The sequence below is a fragment of the Nerophis lumbriciformis genome, linkage group LG08 (assembly GCF_033978685.3).
Source record: "Nerophis lumbriciformis linkage group LG08, RoL_Nlum_v2.1, whole genome shotgun sequence".
In the NCBI taxonomy this organism is placed as follows: domain Eukaryota; kingdom Metazoa; phylum Chordata; class Actinopteri; order Syngnathiformes; family Syngnathidae; genus Nerophis; species Nerophis lumbriciformis.
This window is the reverse complement of record NC_084555.2, coordinates 7,523,483-7,540,597: the sequence shown is the minus strand read 5'-3', so window position 1 is coordinate 7,540,597 and position 17,115 is coordinate 7,523,483. Positions and strand designations below refer to the sequence as shown.

The 17,115-nt window shown below is 42.2% G+C and overlaps 1 protein-coding gene across 2 annotated transcripts in view; it reads left to right on the top strand.

The window, feature by feature from the left end:
- The window catches only part of ptpn21 (protein tyrosine phosphatase non-receptor type 21), a 51,234-nt gene that overhangs the window by 28,967 nt on the left and 5,152 nt on the right, over window positions 1-17,115 (top strand). For both annotated transcript variants that reach the window (XM_061968188.2, XM_061968189.2), the window contains 7 exons: window positions 546-627; window positions 711-2,233; window positions 4,620-4,757; window positions 5,814-6,032; window positions 9,480-9,608; window positions 15,145-15,379; window positions 15,451-15,608. In XM_061968188.2, coding sequence (XP_061824172.1) covers window positions 546-627; window positions 711-2,233; window positions 4,620-4,757; window positions 5,814-6,032; window positions 9,480-9,608; window positions 15,145-15,379; window positions 15,451-15,608 — 2,484 coding nt within the window. The remainder of the gene's footprint in view (window positions 1-545; window positions 628-710; window positions 2,234-4,619; window positions 4,758-5,813; window positions 6,033-9,479; window positions 9,609-15,144; window positions 15,380-15,450; window positions 15,609-17,115) is intronic.

Below are 17,115 nucleotides of genomic sequence, written 5' to 3'. Positions count from 1 at the left end.
TAGAGCCCGGATGTGCCTCCATGGTTACGTGATTGCAACCCAGTTATAAGTGTCCTTAGTTTAACAATAATCCATTGTAAAACACAAGGTTTATCAATATATACAATAATTATAGTTGCATATTATAAACAGATACAATGTCTCCAAGACAGAAGTGTATTAGAAAGTGTCCAGTAACAAACGTGTCCGCATCATTCAACTTACTGCATTATAAGCTGGTGACACCACTAGGTGTCACCAAAAAACAATGTCATTCCTCTTTAACTTAAAAGCAGCATAAATCCATTCCAGATGGTTATTGATTAAGAGGTTAGTGTTTTTCATACCTACCATTGTTAGTAATCAAGACTTTTCTAACATTCCACACTACTAAATAAGTGTGTGTGATTCGTATTGATATCATATCGGATCAATAGGAGTATTGGCCAACAATCAAGGCTCCAACATCATTATCATATCTGAAGTGAAAATGCAGAGACACCCTTACTTATTTTTATATAAACACCAGAGTCTGTAAGTAAATCCCTTTCTTGTTGAAACTACAGCCGAAGCCTCAGGGCTACATGATGCCCCCACCACAAATGCACTACAACGGCCACTTTACAGAACCCTACAGCTCATCGCAAGGTAACATCTTTCAACACAAATGTTTATCATATTCACTATGATCATTAGGCATTGCTTATCCAGGAGAGGTTTCTCTGTCATAGACAACCTGTACATGAACAGCCAAAATGGATATTACTACCACTCCCAAACCAGCCTGGACTGCCCGCCCATGGAGTATGGCAGCGGGGGGCGCTTGCGTAACGGCAGCGTGTACAGCGCCCACAGCACCAGCTCTCTGACCAACCCGCAGCACTACCTTCAGCCATCGCCCATGTCGTCTAACCCCTCAATCACAAGCGACATCACCAGGCCCGACTACATCCCGTCGCATCGCCACAGCGCCCTAATCCCACCTTCCTACCGCGCCACTCCCGATTATGAGACGGTGATGCGGCAGAAGAATCGAGGCGGCGGGAGGATTTTATCTCAAGAGCACCGGCAGAGCCACTCCATGAGGAACCTGAACATCGGGAACTCGTACGCCTACAGCAGGCCGGACCCTCTCGTTTACAGCCAGCCGGAGATCAGAGGGGAGCATGGCGGCACTGTTCAGCAGCACCACCATCACTATCCCTTCCAAACGGGCAGCAGCTTCCACAGCCCGTCACCATACCACCCTTACCCCACTGAGAGGAGACCTGTGGTTGGGGCGGTCAGTGTCCCAGAACTCACTAACGTCCAGCTACAGCAAGTTCAAGAGTATCCGGCCCCCAACATAATGAGGACACAGGTGTACAGACCACCACCGCCGTACCCGTATGCGCATCCCCGGCCTGCTAACAGCACGCCGGACCTGTCACGTCACCTCTACGTCAGCAGCAGCAACCCTGACCTGATCATCACGCGCCGTGTGCATCACTCGGTCCAGACTTTCCAAGAGGACAGCCTGCCTGTTGCTCATTCCTTGCAAGAGGTATCCGAGCCTCTTCTGAGCGGACCACCGCACAGACCGACTTACCACGGCCAAAAGCGCAACTCCATCGAGGTTGCTGGGCTAGCACAGAGCCTGGAGGGGATAAGGCTCAAAGAGCGGCACATGTCTTCATCAGCGGCCGAAGCTGCAACACCTCCCCCGGTCCCACAGGTAGGTCGCTCGCAAGGTTCTCAGCTCAACGTCTTCTTGGAGCGCACAAAGACGGCAGACAAGGCCGACGCAAAGGACGATGTGCAGTACGGACACAAGAAATCTCTCTCTGACGCTACCATGCTGGTGCACAGCAGCGGTGAGGATGAAGAGTTTGAGGAAGACACAGGGCGCCACACGCCGCTCTCTCATGATGCCATAGCCGCCATAATTCCCGAACAGCCACCACCACCACCACTGCAGCAGCAACATCACGCCTTTATAGCGCCATCTCAACAGCAGACTCCCCTTGAGCCCCCTCCAGCATATCCGATCGGCTCGACCATGGACCCCTCGCTAGCTGCCGCCCTCACCTACAAGGTTCACCCGCTGATCCAAGAGAAGGAGCCCCCGTACCTGCCTCAAACCAGAATCATGCCGTCTGTGTCGGAGGGAGACCTAAGTGGTGAAGCTAAGCACAAATCAAAGAAAGACTTCAAGAGGCGACCAGTGGCTGATGTACCTCAGGCGAAGAAGACCATCGAAGGTTTACCCCCTCCGGTGAGTTGTCAGCATCTGTTCATTTTCTGCCGATTATCCTGTTTAGGTCAAGGGTGACTCGCAGTGATTCCCATAGAATGGCAATCTATTTGTGGCAGCAAGGGCGTGGTAAGGGATGTGGCAGGGGCGAGGCCGGGGCAATATTAAAATAACGTAATCGTATAATTGGGTATGACGCATGTATTTTTTTTATAGGCTAAAAAATGTGTTTTCAGCCGTTGCTGCGTATTGTCTTACGACAATGTAACACAGGCTGTAATTTATACATTCATGGTTTATTTTGTGAATGCCCAAAAATCATCTATTTTTTATTCTTCCGTAGCGTTTTTCGTCCGCCTCTAACTCCCAAACCGTTCAGCCGATTGCTCTCGTTCAAGCGTCAAAACGTTCAGCGCTTTTAGGACATGCAGATTCATTCAACAAACGTTCCCCAATATTACCAGCTTTACAGTAAATCATAATTTTCAAATTTGTTGGCCCTCTTTTTTTTTCTTTCGCCGACTCCTCCCAAATGTTTTAACTGACTTAAACCATTCCACCATTCAAACATTTGTCTTTATTAGGACAATACAACTTAGTATTTATTTAACCCTCTCCAAGGTTTCTCATAGTCATTCACATCGACGTCCCACTGGGGTGAGTTTTTCCTTGCCCTTATGTGGGCTTTGTACCGAGGATGTCATTGTGGCTTGTGCAGCCCTTTGAGACACTTGTGATTTAGGGCTATATAAATAAACATTGATTGATTGATTGATAACCCAAAAAATTCCCAGTTTTTACAGTATTCATGATTTTCCAAAATATTGGACAATACAATTGGTACACAGCCCACTATTCTCACTTAGTTTCCTTTTTTTTTCCTCCTTGAAAAAAACCTTGAATGCAAGTAAATGTTCAAAACTATAGGAACATTTGTTTGTTGTGGTAAAAAACATTTATTTAGTCTGAAATTAGCAAGAAAGCAATACTTTCGACAATAACTTCTGAGTAATGATGTCATTTTGACCTATTGCATTAAGATTAAACATTGGCAGTCACCTTTGTATTTCAATAAATAGTCCCCTTAAGGGCTAATTTGCAAACCGTTTGTTAATTTATTTACGCACTTTTATTTAATTGTGTTTGTGCAACATACTTTATGTAAAGCTTCACATTTAAGTAATTTTGTCCAGGCAAGAATCCAGCAATGACATGTGTGTTGTGCAGCATGTCATATTGGTTGACTTATGGATTCAAGCACAAAATGGTCTATATACGTTAGGTTAGGAAAAAACACGGTGGATATTTCATTATGAAATAGCCACCGTGTTTTTTCCTAACCTAACCTATATTCCGTTTTACCTCGGTATTGAGCACTGTATAACAGATAAACCACAGTAACCTCGACGATATATAATATATAGTGTGTGTATATGTCCATCCATCCATGCATTTTCTGCCGCTTGTCCCTTTCGGGGTCGCAGGGGGTGCTGGAGCCTATCTCAGCTGTATTCGGGCAGTAGGCGGGGTACACCCAGGACAAGTCGCCACCTCATCGCAGGGCCAACACAGGCAACAACATTCACACTCACGTTCACACACTAGGGCCAATTTAGTGTTAACCTATCCCCAGGTGCATGTCTTTGGAGGTGGGAGGAAGCCGGAGTACCCGGAGGGAACCCTCGCAGTCACGGGGAGATCATGCAAACTCCACACAGAAAGGTCCTGAGCCCAGGATCGAACCCAGGACCTTCTTATTGTGCGGCACATGATGCTCGTATATGTGTGTGTGTGTGTATATATATATATATATATATATATATATGTATGTATGTATGTATATGTATCTATATCTATGGATGTAGCTATAGATATGTGTGTATATACAGTATATATATATATATATATATATATATATATAAAATACAGTTCTTTTTTTTTTAAAGAATGTCAGGGAAACACTACTGAGCTGGAGCCTATATCAGATGACTGGGTGGAAAAATGCTGGTCACCGGTCAATTACAGGACGCATATAGACATTTACACCTTACCTCACAATTTTACATCTTCAATTAGCTTATTGTGCATTACTGTGGGAGGAGAGGGGTGTACCTGGTGTTATTTTAATCTTAAACGTGCCAGAAACAAATGTATGAGTAACTTTTATTTTGTGCCATTGTGTTGGTTTCAAAAATTGTCATTGGCTCTTCCCCCTTGTTGCAAATCTAATCCATCCTCAGTTGGTCTTCAGCCACGCAGGCAAACCGGCCAGGTGGCATTTCAACGCAAAGATTCTAAATGGGACACAATTTTCCACGCCTCTTTTGAGCTGCTTTAGCTGTGATAAACAAGATAAGACAGTCGTGTTCACTCGTCTTCCGTGCTTGTACTCCTCTTCCCACACCAGGGCATGAAGAGCGTACGGTTGAACATGAGAAAGATGGGCCCTCTGAAGGTTGCCCATCTCAATGGCCTGTCGGTGTCGAGGCACCCTGCACAGAGCGATGTGAAGGACGAGCCCGAACAAGCCTCCAATGATGAGAAGGTAGGGATAGCTTCGCCAAGCTGAAACATTTATACTTGCGTCTAGATGCATGTTACAGACTTTATAATGTTAGCTGATTGGGTTTCAAGGAAACAAGATACTGAAAGATGTTGGACTCTAGAATCTTTGGGTGTCCCACGATTCGATTCAATATCGATTCTTGGGGTCACGATTCGATTCAAAATCGATTTTTTTTTTTCTCAATTCAACACGTTTCTCGATTCAAAAACGATTTTTTTTCCCGATTCAAAAGGATTCTCTATTCATTCAATACATAGGATTTCAGCAGGATCTACCCCAGTCTGCTGACATGCAAGCAGAGTAGTAGATTTTTGTAAAAAGCTTTTATAATTGTAAAGGACAATGTTTTATCAACTGATTGCAACAATGTACATTTGTTTTAACTATTAAATGAACCAAAAATATGACTTATTTTATCTTTGTGAAAATATTGGACACAGTGTGTTGTCAAGCTTATGAGATGCGATGCAAGTGTAAGCCACTGTGACACTATTGTTCTTTTTTTTTTTATATAAATGTCTAATGATAATGTCAATGAGGGATTTTTAATCACTGCTATGTTGAAATTGTAACTAATATTGATACTGTTGTTGATAATATTCCTTTTTGTTTCCCTACTTTTGGTTTGTTCTGTGTCGTGTTTGCGTCTCCTCTCAATTGCTCTGTTTTATTGCAGTTCTGAGTGTTGCTGGGTCGGGTTTGGTTTTGGAATTGGATTGCATTGTTATGGTATTGCTGTGTATTGTTTTGTTGGATTGATTAATTAAAAAAAAAAAAAAAGTTTTTTGTAAATAAATAAATAAAAAAATAAAAAAAGATTTTTTAAAAATGACAATCGATTCTGAATCGCACAACGTGAGAATCGTGATTCGAATTCGAATCGATTTTTTTCCACACCCCTATTGGACTCATTAGTCTTAGGTTAGTAAAAGCTCAGTAAAGTTAAACACTATGTAGTCTAAGGGGGTCCAAATGAGGACATACTGCACTTAGCTTCGTATCGACTCTAAACAGTGTCCTGGTCTTGTTTTCCAGTGTAAAGACCTGGAGCGACACATGGAGATGGGCGAGTTGCTGAAAGAGTACGAGAGCGTCCCCAAGTCTCGCCCGTCTGGGGAGTGCACCGTCGCCCAGATGCCGGAAAGCGCAGACAAGAACCGCTTTCAGGATGTGCTGCCATACGACGACACTCGCGTGGAGCTGGTCCCCACCAAGGAGAACAACACTGGCTACATCAATGCATCGCACATTAAAGTAAGTGACCACCCACCCACTGGCCACATTTTTAGGTTGACTCGCCCAAATGATAAAAAAAGAGAGGACCTACAATGGAACCTTGCGAAACACCACTAGCAGAACTAAAGAAGCTGAACAAGTGGTTACTGACTGCATCTGAAGTAAACAAGCTACAGCAACACCTTAGTTACCGGTGCATAAATCACACATTGAAAAAAAATGTAACTGGCAAAAAATTTCGGCTGGACGATTGTGGCGAAAATAATAATCACAATTATTTTTGATTGATATTGTATTCACGATTACACGATCATTTATTAATTTTAAACATGAGTATTTATTGTACCACCAAATCTGAACTTTAAATACAGTAAAAAAAAAACCTGGATATAAATTAGTACCGTATTTTTCGGACTATAAGTCGCAGTTTTTTTCATAGTTTGGCCGGGGGTGCGACTTATACTCAGGAGCGACTTATGCGTGAAATTATTAACACATTACCGTAAAATATCAAATAATATTATTTAGCTCATTCACGTAAGAGACTAGACGTATAAGATTTCATGGGATTTAGCGATTAGGAGTGACAGATTGTTTGGTAAACGTATAGCATGTTCTATATGTTATAGTTTTTTGAATGACTCTTACCATAATATGTTACATTAACATACCAGGCACGTTCTCAGTTGGTTATTTATGCGTCATATAAGGTACACTTATTCAGCCTGTTGTTCACTATTCTTTATTTATTTTAAATTGCCTTTCAAATGTCTAGTCTTGGTGTTGGGTTTTATCAAATAAATTTCCCCAAAAAATGCGACTTATACTCCAGTGCAACTTATATATGTTTTTTTCCTTCTTTGTTATGCCTTTTCGGCCTGTGCGACTTATACTCCGAAAAATGCGGTAATTAATAAACCACAACAAGTAAAATAATAATAGCAATACAAAAAATAATACATTTCAGTTTTTCCATTTTATTTGTTTTTAATTCCGGTTTTGACCTCTTACACTTGTTTTACCACTATAACATGTATGTTTAATACATTGTTTGCTAGATAAATGCAAAAATCATCATTTACTGGATCAATACATCTGTGGACACTTATGACCAGTAGTTTTAAGTACCGTATTAAGTATTTTAAGTGTAAATGGGGACAGGTTGATTGGCAACACTAAATTGGCCCTTGTGTGTGAATGCGAGTGTGAATGTTGTCTGTCTATCTGTGTTGAACCTGCGATGAGGTGGCGACTTGTCCAGGGTGTACCCCGCCTTCCGCCCGAACGCAACTGCTCCGGCACCCCCCGCGACCCCCAAAGGGATAAGCGGTAGAAAATAAATGGATGGATGTATCAATAAGTTCGTTAAGTACATTATTCTTGTGTAAGATACTTATTTTGTTAGTGTAGTCAGACCAGATGTGGCGCAACACGCTATTGTTGTGAAAGGGGTTAAGTGTGCTGTGCTGTTGTCTCACCTTGACGAGTAAAGAGGTGACTCACTTGACTCTCAAGCTGCTACTGCTGTTGTGTCTGCACATTACATCGATGATGTCGTTCACAACAACACCAGCAGATGAGATGCGTCGTGTGTGTGTATGGATTGTTCTTGCTAGCTTTGGCTTTGGGTTTAATCGCTGTTTCAAGTGACCGTCTCAACATTGTTTAGTTTATGTGTCGGGGATGAATGAGCTCTATCGGACACCCTAAATAAATGTTCCCTCTCTTCACAATGACAACAATTGTCTTACATTTATGTAAATTTCTCTGATATTCTGTGTTTAACAGCGGATTCCGTTTGATTGTCCAATTATGGGACTGTCGGCGGTCACGTAAATGCGGAAATCATATGACTTACTTATTTTGTTAAGTGTTGAGTTGAGTTTGAGTTTATTTCGAACATGTAAGCATACAACATGATACATCACAATTTCCAGTTTCTCTTTTCAACATGTTCGAAAAGGAGTAGGAAGAAGCAGAGCTTATTTAATCCTACCCCTTTTCTTTTACAAAACAGTTGCTAAAACTTTTGTTCACTTCCTGTTCTCAATCTATTCACAATATACCGTATTTTTCGGACTATATGTCGCAGTTCTTATACTCAGGAGCGACTTATGTGTGAAATTATTAATACATTACCATAAAATGTCAAATAATATTATTTAGCTCATTCACGTAAGAGACTAGACGTATAAGATTTCATGGGATTTAGCGATTAGGAGTGACAGATTGTTTGGTAAACATATAGCATGTTCTATATGTTATAGTTTTTTGAATGACTCTTACCATAATATGTTACGTTAACATACCAGGCACGTTCTCAGTTGGTTATTTATGCCTCATATAATGTACACTTATTCAGCCTGTTGGTCACTATTCTTTATTTATTTTAAATTGCCTTTCAAATGTCTATTCTTGGTGTTGGGTTTTATCAAATAAATTTCCCCCAAAAATGCGACTTATACTCCAGTGCTACTTATATATGTTTTTTTCCTTCTTTATTATGCATTTTCGGCCGTTGCGACTTATACCCCGGAGCGACTTATACTCCGAAAAATACGGTACTCCATAAGTAATCACAATACAAATAAATAAATAATACTCGTTGAAGTAAATTACATTTCATATAGTGAGATGAGTAAGATTATTTTGAAAATGGATGGATGAAATAAATTCAGAATGTTTATCATGGTTCTTTTTCTTTGTACTTTGTAAACACTTTAAGTGTAGTAATTATTGATTAGGCATACTAGCGTTATCACACATAAAAAGTAGCAACCATAGTGACATCCAAAAGTTCGAGTAGACTATTTTGATTTTGCTGTTTTTTTCACTTAATTCTGTTTCACCATCACAAGCTCCGGAATTTGCATGCATGTTGCACAGCCCATTAATCAATTTATTTTTTCTTTTAGATTATTATATTCTTATATTTGTGAGAAGCCATAATCGAAATTAAATTGTCTAAATAATACCAAGTTTGGACCCCAATATGTTTGCTAGCAAGGTTAAAATATCAGTGCAAGGATCTGCCAATGTTTTCACACTGCTTCAAATTTTTCTATACAAAAAGAGCACTCTCGTGGTTTCACCAAATGGACTGAACTCGCCAGTTGAAATAACCTCGGTCTAATTGAATCGAATACAAAACGTGCCTAAAGATTTTACACACAAACTGTAAAACTGCACAGCATCATAGTGACAGTGGTTTCCAATATTCTGGTTACCTTACTTAGAAGGAGAAACTATGACAAATACGGCATGGTTTTGGATACTTGCACCTGATAAAGTGTGCAGTGAGCGTTATCAGCAAGAAGACATCTCACAAGTGTCCAGACAATGCATGACATGCTGCGACTCCCACACGGGCGTCTGAAGGTTTGCTGCGGGACTGGTTTTTCCGACACATTGCAGCAAGTAATGTTGTGTTTTGTCTTTTAAAAAAGGGTGTCTTTGTCTCCCCAGTTGAATGTTGGAGGACACGAGTGGAACTACATCGCCACCCAGGGGCCCCTTGTCAACACATGCCAGGACTTCTGGCAGATGGTGTGGGAGCAGGGTGTCGCCATCATCGCCATGGTCACGGCCGAAGAGGTCAGTTGACGTTTCTGTAGCCCCTTTCACACAGCCTGTAAGAGCCGTCTTTTTTTCCCCTTTTAAACTGGGTTTCCCCTCTGTAAAAATGGCACCAACTTAAAATGGAGGAACAAAGTCTCAGGGAAATTTTCTGAAAGTCTTTCACGGAGAAAACCAGCAAGTCTGACATTCAACAAACAATAATCCCAGTCACGGCAGGATATTGCTTTTAACGTGTGATGACATTCGCATCTGGCGTGACGTATAAGATACTTAGCGAACAGAAGCCAGTGTCAGGTGTTGAACGGCTCATCCTTGACAGCACTGTGGAATAACACACACACACACGAAAGCCGTGTTCTGCCTCTGTTGCTTCTGTGTGACGAGATCACGCAAGATTAAAACATGATAATATTTCTCGTTTAGAAAACAGCGTCTTCCAGGGTAGAAGGCAGTTGTAAGTTTTAGTTGTTTTCATCAAATAGAAGCGCAATCTGTCTGGCTGTGTGTGACAGATTAGAACTGCACATTGAGCGCTTTGAGCATAGACATCTTATAAGTAGACGCAGCATTGGCTGCCGTGACGCGGGAAATTCGGCCGCCATCTTGAAGTGGTGATGAGGAGCCGGCGAGCAGCCTAAACTGACAGTTGACAAGGTAGAAAACCAAGATGCCGGGCTGGTGTTCAGCATTTTCCTGCTCAAATGATCGAACTGTTGAAAATAGGAATCGGGGGATTACTTTTCACAAGTAAGATTTAACATTAACGTACTATTGGTTGTATTTTGTGAAAAGAATATTACCACAGAGTTGAGAAGGAGCAAAGATCTACAATAGTACTGACATCGCAGCCGCTAGCAAACAAAGAGTTTTCACCATAATAGAATTGCTTGTCAATGAAATTAATTACATTTAAAAATGTCATACTTGAATAACATTACCGTATTTTCCGCACTATAAGGCGCACCGGATTATTAGCCGCACCTTCAATGAATGGCATATTTCATAACTTTGTCCACCAATAAGCCGCCCCGGACTATAAGCCGCGCCTACGCTGCGCTAAAGGGAATGTCAAAAAAACAGTCAGATAGGTCAGTCAAACTTTAATAATATATTAAAAACCAGCGTTCTAACAACTCTGTCCCAAAATGTACGCAAATGTGCAATCACAAACATAGTAAAATTCAAAATAGTGCAGAGCAATAGCAACATAATGTTGCTCGAACGTTAATGTCACAACACACAAAATAAACATAACGCTCACTTTCTGAAGTTATTCTTCATTCATAAATCCCTCGAATTTTTCTCCTTCGGTGTCCGAATTGAAAAGTTGGGCGAATGTCGTCCGGCGCTGCCTCCCTGTCTTAGTGAAGGTGTGTTCGCCTTCTGTCATCCATTGTTCCCACGCAGTTAGCAGTCTAGCTTCGAATGCCCTGTTGACACCAATATCTAGCGGCTGGAGGTCTTTTGTCAATCCACCCGGAATGACGGCGAGTATTGAATTAAGCGCGTAAGCGTGTCTCTCAATGTGATGTTATGAGCTAGCAAATATAACAACTACACTACCCAGCATGCAACGATAGTGACGAGCATGCGCGGTAGCCCTGAGAAGCGTTGTTGTATGCTGGCAGTTAGAATGTGGTTATGAGCACGCTGTGAGTAAACGTTGAGAACTCAGTTAACACGCCTCGTCTGCATTATTTATAATTAGACAGACAACACACTTAATAGGAGCCATTTTGGGGTCTTTACATAAACACACAAATGGAAATGAAACGTCACATATCCCAGCATGCACCGCGTGCTTCTTCTTCTTCCGGGGCGGGTGGTTGCTTACAGTAGAAGAAGAAGCGCTTCCTGTTCTATGGGGGCGGGTGCTTACCTTGGCGGTTGCTTGCGTAGAAGAAGAAGCGCTTCCTGTTCTACCGGGAAAAAAGATGGCGGCTGTTTACCGAAGTTGCGAGATCGAAACTTTATGAAAATGAATCGTAATATTAATCCATATATAAAGCGCACCGGGTTAAAAGCCGCACTGTCAGCTTTTGAGTAAATTTGTGGTTTTTAGGTGCGGCTAATGGTGCGGAAAATACGGTAAGTTGAAATAAACGATGAAGATAAAGATTGTAAAAGCCAAAAGGGGTAAAAGTTAGGACCACAGTCCAGATTGTGTAAGGGCGTGGGGGGTAATACTGTGTATGTTAGCTAACAAGACAATCCGATGGACAGTGGCTATACAGTATTATACAAGTCTAAATTTAGTCTTGCTTTTCCAACCCAATGTTGTGTAGCCCACCTTCGTGAAATGTGTGGGACTTTTATCCAAAGCGACATACATAAAAATGCATATAAAACAATCACTGCAAACATCATTTAAGGGAAGAATGTAATACAAAAGACAGAATAAACTCTGCTGCTGCAGCAACAGAGATACAGTCTATAGGTCCCTAAGATATATAGATATCTAATGTATTCATACATTGTTTATGTAGGATATACGCATGTATATATAACCAGTGTTGGGACTAACGCGTTACAAAGTAACGCCGTTAGTTTCGGCGGTAACTAGTAATCTAACGCGTTATTTTTTATATTCAGTAACTCAGTTACCGTTACTACATACTGCGTTATTTTACGTTATTTTTCATGTAGTATCGGATAGAAACAGAAGATCTGAGTGTGTTTTATTGCAGCGGTGGAAAAGAAAAGGCGTGCTTTGTGTGGGTGGGGGCGGGGGAGACGTTCCTCCAGGGGCTATGTACGTCTTCGGGGCCAACAACCCTCACTTTACCCGGCAGTGGGTCTTTACAGCTGAGGGTGAATGACAAGACGGGCGGTTTGTTGCAACTTTGTGACTTTATTGGACGCAGCCATCCACCAAGCTAGAGCACCTACACTCACTCACTGTCGCCGCTCGCTCACCTCTCTCGCCCACTGACGTCACTCACCTCACACGCTGTCTTATCTTAAAGGGCCACACACACACACACACACACACACGACTCTCATAACAACTAACAAGACATCATGGCAAAGCCAGAAGTCGAGTTTTTTTAACATGGAGATATTCTCAATACTTTTCTTTTGTCGAGCACAAAGAAAATAACATTTTAGTTAAATGTAAGTTGTGTCTTGGATTAAAGATCCTATCTACTTAAAGTTAAAGTTAAAGTGCCATTATGTTGCAGCTATTTAAAATAGTTTTGTCAATTTGTTCTGGCCTGAAATAAATTGGCCCTTTGAAACATATCTTTGTCTTTGTGTGTTGTATGTAGAGCACATTGCTTTCTGAGTTCAGTGATGCAAATGCATGTCAAGTTGATCAACACATTGATTTATTCTCCAGTGCAATAACAGTGCTGAAATGAAGGCTAAAAGGGCATTAATGGGAGCCTTAAAAAAAAGGGGGAAAAAGAAGTAACTAAATAGTTACTTTTCACAGTAACGCATTACTTTTTGGTGTAAGTAACTGAGTTACTTTTGAAATAAAGTAACTAGTAACTGTAACTAGTTACTGGTTTTCAGTAACTAACCCCAACACTGTATATAACCTAATCATATTGTTTCTTCAATTTAAAAATAGCTGACCGTTTTTTTTCCCCTTCTCTGGGATTATATTCCCATTTTTGATATCGGACGTCTGGTCACTTATAGCATATAAGAATATTCTATTACCGTATTTTCCGCACTATAAGGCGCACCGGATTATTAGCCGCACCTTCAATGAATGGCATATTTCATAACTTTGTCCACCAATAAGCCGCCCCGGACTATAAGCCGCGCCTACGCTGCGCTAAAGGGAATGTCAAAAAAACAGTCAGATAGGTCAGTCAAACTTTAATAATATATTAAAAACCAGTGTTCTAACAACTCTGTTCACTCCCAAAATGTACGCAAATGTGCAATCACAAACATAGTAAAATTCAAAATAGTGCAGAGCAATAGCAACATAATGTTGCTCGAACGTTAATGTCACAACACACAAAATAAACATAACGCTCACTTTCTGAAGTTATTCTTCATTCGTAAATCCTTCGTCTTCGGTGTCCGAAGTGAAAAGTTGGGCAAATGTGAGATCCAAAATGGTCGGTTCCGTCTCGTCGAAGTCATCGGAGTCAGTGTCACTGTTATCCAGCAGTTCTGTGAATCCTGCCTTCCGGAAAGCTCGGACCACAGTTGTGACCGAAATATCTGCCCAGGCATTTACGATCCACTGGCAGATGTTGGCGTCGTCTGGCGCTGCCTCCCTGTCTTAGTGAATGTGTGTTCGCCTTCTGTCATCCATTGTTCCCACGCAGTTAGCAGTCTAGCTTCGAATGCCCTGTTGACACCAATATCTAGCGGCTGGAGGTCTTTTGTCAATCCACCCGGAATGACGGCGAGTATTGAATTAAGCGCGTAAGCGTGTCTCTTAATGTGATGTTATGAGCTAGCAAATATAACAACTACACTACCCAGCATGCAACGATAGTTACGAGCATGCGCGGTAGCCCTGAGAAGCGTTGTTGTATGCTGGCAGTTAGAATGTGGTTATGAGCACGCTGTGAGTAAACGTTGAGAACTCAGTTAACACGCCTCGTCTGCATTATTTATAATTAGACAGACAACACACTTAATAGGAGCCATTTTGGGGTCTTTACATAAACACACAAATGGAAATGAAACGTCACATATCCCAGCATGCACCGCGCGCTTCTTCTTCTTCCGGGGGCGGGTGGTTGCTTACAGTACAAGAAGAAGCGCTTCCTGTTCTATGGGGGCGGGTGCTTACCTTGGCGGTTGCTTGCGTAGAAGAAGAAGCGCTTCCTGCTCTACCGGGAAAAAAGATGGCGGCTGTTTACCGAAGTTGTGAGAACGAAACTTTATGAAAATGAATCTTAATATTTATCCATATATAAAGCGCACCGGGTTAAAAGCCGCACTGTCAGCTTTTGAGTAAATTTGTGGTTTTTAGGTGCGGCTAATGGTGCGGAAAATACGGTACTGTTAAGCAAACTATGAATAATAAAGCATGTGTCCTTTATCATAGCTACACGTATGACAAAAAAACGCGTGAAAATCAGTGGTATTCAGTGAGGCATCCATCCGTTTTCTACCGCTTAATCCCTTCGGGTTCGCGGGGGGGCACTGAAGCCTATCTCAGCTACAATCGGGCGGAAGGCGGGGTACACCCTGGACAAGTCGCCACTTCATCGCAGGGCCAACACAGATAGACAAGACAACATTCACACACTAGGGCCAATTTAGTGTTGCCAATCAACCTATCCACAGGTGCATGTCTTTGGAGGTGGGAGGAAGCCGGAGTACCCGGAGGGAACCCACACAGTCACGGCTGGAAATGAATGTTAAAATCTTGTCTTGTGGACTCAATATCTTGTATCGCCTCGTGAAATGAGTGTTTAGGCCTTTATACAAAACAGCAACACACTTGGCCGTGTATAAAAAGAAACGGGCAAATAAATTCTGGATTTACTGTTAGCACTATTTTGTGGGATATCTATGTTTAAAAAAAAAAAAGTTGAGTGTTTCTTTGTCATTAAATCCTGGTAAACTGCAGGAGAGTGGCAGAGAAAAGAGCTTCCGCTACTGGCCACGGCTGGGCTCCCGACACAACCCGGTGACCTATGGCCGCTTCAAGATTACCACACGCTTCCGCACGGAGTCGGGCTGCTACGCCACGACGGGCCTGAAGATCAGACACCAGCTGACGAACCAGGAAAGAACGGTGTGGCACCTGCAGTACACCGACTGGCCCGACCACGGCTGTCCTGAGAACCTGAAAGGTTTCCTCAGTGAGTTGGACGGATTTTTCTTTGGACAGTCCTGAAACTTGATTGCTGATGCTCCACTCTGGTCTTAACAGCCTACCTGGACGAGATCCAGTCCGTGAGGAGACACACCAACAGCACCAGCGACGTGAAGACTAACCTACCCGTGCTGGTGCACTGCACCGCCGGAGTGGGCCGCAGCGGCGTGGTCATCCTGTGCGAGATCATGATTGCCTGTCAGGAGCACAACAAGGTAACCCAACTGCACATTCTACAAAATCTAGCACCCGTCTAGATCTGCTTTTATTTCAGTCCTAGTCCCGCTGTCTAGTGCACAGGTGTCAAGCGCCACAAAATTATATGGCCCGCAAAAGCCTTGAAATATGCGTCAATAAAGACAGAATAAAATATGTATTGCATACCTTTTGGATGGACATGGATGTCGAGTGGGTCTGACATAATATTGTGAGAGTCCAGTCCATAGTGGATCTAAAATTATTTGCCTCTAAACCTTAAAAAGTACGCCCAAATGTTGACTGATGCAGGTAAATAAACAGTACCGTATTTTCCGCACCATTAGCCGCACCTAAAAACCACAAATTTACTCAAAAGCTGACAGTGCGGCTTTTAACCCGGTGCGCTTTATATATGGATAAATAAGATTCATTTTCATAAAGTTTAGGTCTCGCAACTTCGGTAAACAGCCGCCATCTTTTTTCCCGGTAGAACAGGAAGCGCTTCTTCTTCTACGCAAGCAACCGCCAAGGTAAGCACCCGCCCCCATAGAACAGGAAGCGCTTCTTCTTCTACTGTAAGCAACCACCCGCCCCCGGAAGAAGAAGAAGCGCGCGGATATTTCGTTTCATTTCCTTTGTGTGTTTACATCTGTAAAGACCAGACCACAAAATGGCTCCTACTAAGCGACACGCGTATAACGCAGAATTTAAACTTAAGGCAATAAGTCATGCCGAAGAACACGGAAATAGAGCAGCAGCAAGAGAATATAACATAAATGAATCAATGGTGCGTAGGTGGAGGAAGCAAGAAGATGACCTGCGCCAGGTAAAGAAGACAAAACAGAGTTTCCGAGGGAACAAAGCAAGATGGCAACTGTTGGAGGACAAACTCGAACAGTGGGTTGTTGAGCAGAGAGCAGCAAGCAGAAGTGTCAGCACCATCACTATTCCAATGAAGGCAACAGCGCTAGCAAGCGAACTTCACCTGGATGATTTTAAAGGTGGTGCTTCTTGGTGTTTCCGGTTCATGAAAAGACGCTTATAGACTACGGTGTCGTCACGGACTACAAAGGCGGACTCGCACAATTTTTCAGGATTTATAGAGATCCCAAATACAGATCAGCAGGTACCAGAAGGTAAGAAAAGTTGTGTTTGCATAATATTGCGAAACAAAGTGCCAGATAATATGTCTTACCTTATACACACACTTTTCAATTCGGACACCGAAGACGAAGAATTCGAAGGATTTACGAATGAAGAATAACTTCAGAAAGTGAGCGCTATGTTTATTTTGTGTGTTGTGACATTAACGTTCAAGCAACATTATGTTGCTATTGCTCTGCACTATTTTGAATTTTACTATGTTTGTGATTGCACATTTGCGTACATTTTGGGACAGAGTTGTTAGAACGCTGGTTTTTAATACATTATTAAAGTTTGACTGACCTATCGGACTGTTTTTTTGACATTCCCTTTAGCGCAGCGTAGGCGCGGCTTATAGTCCGGGGCGGCTTATAGGTGGAC